We start from the raw sequence: 4,139 nt of genomic DNA on the forward strand, positions 1-4,139 counted from the left end.
ATCGTGAGGGAGCGTACTGGTGAATTTGAGGAGCAGCGACTAGCTGACCTCGACGCCAAGCGCGATGAGCTCAGGGACCGTCCACTCGCCGCCATTCACTTTAACTATGAGAGCGGTAAGCTCACTTGCCCACTTTGTGCAAGGGAGTTTACTGCAAAAATCGGCTATATAAGCCATCTCCGTGCGCACCAGCGCCTAGCCCTGTAAGGGGTCGAAGTGGTCGCCATGGCCGAAATTCGGTCGGATACATACACACTCCCAGGTCTCTCACCTCAGTAACCCTCTTGATTGTTTCATTGTTAAAACAGTAATTGTACTCCACTGTATTACGTTTACGCGAAAAAGTAATGACATTGCATTTTTCGATGTTCAAGATAAGACCATTGCATTGACAGTAATCAAATAAACGGTTCAAATCATCCTGCAACAATGCACTATCAGCAGGTGTATTAATTGGCTTAAAAATTTTCATGTCGTCAGCATATAATAATATTTCCGAGTTCTTAAATACCTTATTTATGTTATTTATGAATAGATTAAAAAGTAGAGGGCCGAGATGAGAACCCTGAGGCACACCTGAGGTAACGGGTACAAAAGATGAGCAAAAGCCTTTAACTGTCACAGCCTGACTCCGCTCCCTAAGATACGAAATCATCCAACGTAGGAGATCGCCATGTATACCAACTTCTACAAGCCTACGAATTAATAAATAATGCGAAATTTTATCAAATGCTTTTGAGAAGTCGGTATACACGACGTCAACCTGACAACCACTATCCATATGAGACAATATTCGGTGTAAAAATTCATTCAAATTAGACTCTGTAGATTTTTTATTCATAAAACCGTGTTGCTGTTCAATAATTATAGGCCTTAAAATTGGAAAAATGCTGTCATATATAATTTTTTCAAATAATTTGGCGATAACACACAATTTAGAAATAGGTCTGTAATTCTGAATATTATGTTTATTACCAGACTTAAAAACGGGCACCACAAATGACTGTTTCCATAACAGCGGCATAATTCCGGTATTCAGGGACTTATCAAAAAGCAGAGATATTGGAAGCGCAAGGCTGTCACTACACATTTTTAGAAAATATGGAGGTATAAGGTCAGGGCCACAACCCTTATTAACGTCAAGTTTCCTTAAATATCTTGATACAATCCCAGGCGATATATCGACAGTTCCAATTGTAACACTATTATGACAATTTTGAGACGTGTTAAAGTTATTTACATCGTAGTCTGTGTTGGGCGTATTAGATCGAAAGACTGATTTAAAATAATTGTTGAAAAGAGAACTAATCTCCATACCATTTGACGCAGACAAATCATCCAAAAACATCGTGCCAGGCAATTCATTACAGCTTTTTTTAGACTTTACGAATGACCAAAAATGTTTACTGTGTCGTAATATTTTTTCTTCTGAGTTATTAATATAAGTATCATAGCAATATACTTGTGCCCTTTTTTGTCTATCCCTTAATAATCTGAAAGTATCATAATCACTAATCCTTCCGTAGATTTTCCACTTTCTGTGATATTTGAGTTTTTCCCTAACAATTTTAATTAAAGCGCTCGAATACCAACACGGATAATGTCTACTATCTGCCACGACTCTAACGGGAACCCATTCGGATATGATTTCATTAATGGTTTGATAAAAGTCAGTAACAGACGTATCGATATCGAGGCCCGACAGTAACTCATACCAATTAATATTATCAATAATCCCGTTGACAATATTGTAATCAACGGCACGATATAGTCGCACAGTCCTTGATTTAGAAGAAAGGGTTTGTTGGTTAAAAGCATTGAGACATACCTCTATTGCCGGATGATGGCTATCCTCGGGGACAAGCGCACAAATCGATTTAGAAGTTACACAGTGGCAGCTACAAATAATTAAATCCAGATACCTATGATTTACATTTGGAATACAATTATATTGATTCAGACCTGTAAAACTTAGAAAATTAAATAATGCATAGACGAGATTGTTATCTAAATTAGAATTATCCAAACACATAACAGAGTCATTAGAATACCATCTAGCTACGGAAATGTTAAAATCACCCGCTATAAAATAATCTTCTTCGGGGCAGTTAATCACGTCATTTGAAATCATTTCGAAACACCCGCACAGTGCCTCAAAATGCAACTGACAATGAGGAAAATAACAAGTATAAATGTTTAAGAAATGCAATCTTCGTTCACGACTAAGTTTTATTTTCACTTTGATAACCTCAGCGACTGCACCAATAATAGGTATAGCTGTAACAGAATCTACAAAAAAGTCCCGCCTGACGGCTATTAAAACACCGCCACCTAAAGTGTTTCCACGTACCTTATAATCCCTATCGCATCTGTAGACACAATATCGAGAGTCAAAAAATTCCTCGTTAAAAATGCCGTCCAGTAGCCATGTTTCTGTCAGACATATAATCCCAAAATCTGTTTTAAGTAGGTTTCGAAAAAATAAATTGGTTTTAGAACGTAAGCCACGAACATTCTGATAATAAATAGAGATATTATCATCCATTTCCGTAGAAAACACATTCACAGTTCAGTAATACTAAAGTATAAAGACGATCCAAATGCAACTCAAGAAACACAACAGAAAAGTCAAAGCAATTAGCAAACACAAAACAATCACAAGTCAAGATGTCCTCGCTACCTACAATATTAGTTATATAATAGGGTGACAATTCAATAAGTAATAAATTTATTTTTACACAATGAATATATAAAAAATAAAAAAATAAAAAATAATAATGAAAGAATAAAAAATAATCAGAGTAAGGTATAATGACATTCACACAATTTTTGTCAAATCGCTGTTGCTTAATATATGCAATACTGGACTGGTATCTGTACGTCGGACCATAATAGTACAATTCTTTATCCAAACATAGGAAAAAATTTTCTCTTTGGCCAACTTTTTAGCTTCCTGCAGGAGAGCTTTGTTAGAATGTGTCAGGTGTTCTTTAAAGTACACATTAGAGCTATTACCAGCAAAACCAATATCACTACATTGGAGTTTTAGTCTTTTAGCTAACGCCAAGAAGTCATCCTTCTTCCAACGTGACAGGAACTTAATAACTATAGGTTTGATAAGCCGATTTTCGCTTTTACTATGAGCAACTCTGGTAACAAAATCAATATCTGTAGAAGGATTTAATTGATAACCAGTACGATCTGAGATTGTTTTTAAAATCTCCATTAGGTTTTCATTTTTCCTCTCAGGTATACCATAAACTTCAATATTTGATCTACGTGACCATTGCTCTCGGCTATTATTTTCAGTTTCCAAAGTATCAATTTTCTTCTTTAAAGTATTCAGTTCAATAGACAGTGAGGATAAGGACTTTAATTCTTTTTCTAATCCAATGACTTTATTATTAAACTCATCATACTTCGAATTGATAAACGACACAGATTCCCTCAAACTTGTAATATCGTCCTTAATAGGTTGAAGAAGTGTTGACACCATATTGCTTATCGACGCTTCTAAATCTACTTTCCATTTTGCCATTTCACTGGCTATAAATTCCTTAATACCCTCAAATTGAGTGGATATATCAAAATCGCTCGTCTCAATCTCAGGTGACCGATTCAACACAGTCGAACCCCCTCTTTTTGTGTTTATGTTCTCACTGGGAGATCTCGCGGAGGTTGAGCCACGTACTGGGGTATTATCTGAATTAAGGCGACGATCGCGAGCAGACACACATACAGGACATGCCCATTCCCTCATATACTCCGGTGACAATTGTTTGTTTCTATCAGAAGGAAATAAACATTTAATATGATATGTATCCTTACACTGATTACAATTGATACGACCAGTGGCGTCCCCTGCCGTTGACTGGCAACAAGCGTATTTCATTTTAAAAATTACAATAACTTCAAATAAACTTCAAATAAATCAAAGATTTTATTGAACATACAAAAATTGTCTCGGTGTTAGACTTGGATTGGAACTCGGGTTATATCGATTGTATAATTCTTTTATTCTGTCATACAAGCCGCTGCGCCAGCGTATATTTATCGATCACCGTTGTATTGTTATCGATCACCGAAAAACTTGTTCCTTATAATGTTCTATGTAATTGAAGTTTATAATTATGATTATG

The 4,139-nt window shown here is 35.9% G+C and overlaps 1 protein-coding gene across 1 annotated transcript; it reads right to left on the reverse strand.

Annotated features, from left to right (window-relative positions):
• Positions 1–2,818: 2,818 nt before the first annotated feature.
• LOC123654472 lies at positions 2,819–3,538 on the reverse strand. Its single transcript, XM_045590371.1, has one exon. It carries the CDS (start codon positions 3,536–3,538, stop codon positions 2,819–2,821), a length of 720 nt encoding a protein of 239 aa, XP_045446327.1.
• Positions 3,539–4,139: the final 601 nt, after the last annotated feature.

This window comes from Melitaea cinxia, chromosome 6 (assembly GCF_905220565.1).
Source record: "Melitaea cinxia chromosome 6, ilMelCinx1.1, whole genome shotgun sequence".
Lineage (NCBI taxonomy): Eukaryota > Metazoa > Arthropoda > Insecta > Lepidoptera > Nymphalidae > Melitaea > Melitaea cinxia.

Excerpts from the sequence above, each read along its gene's own strand:
- LOC123654472 (XM_045590371.1), bottom strand. The coding sequence starts at position 3,538 with ATGGCAAAATGGAAAGTAGATTTAGAAGCGTCGATAAGCAATATGGTG.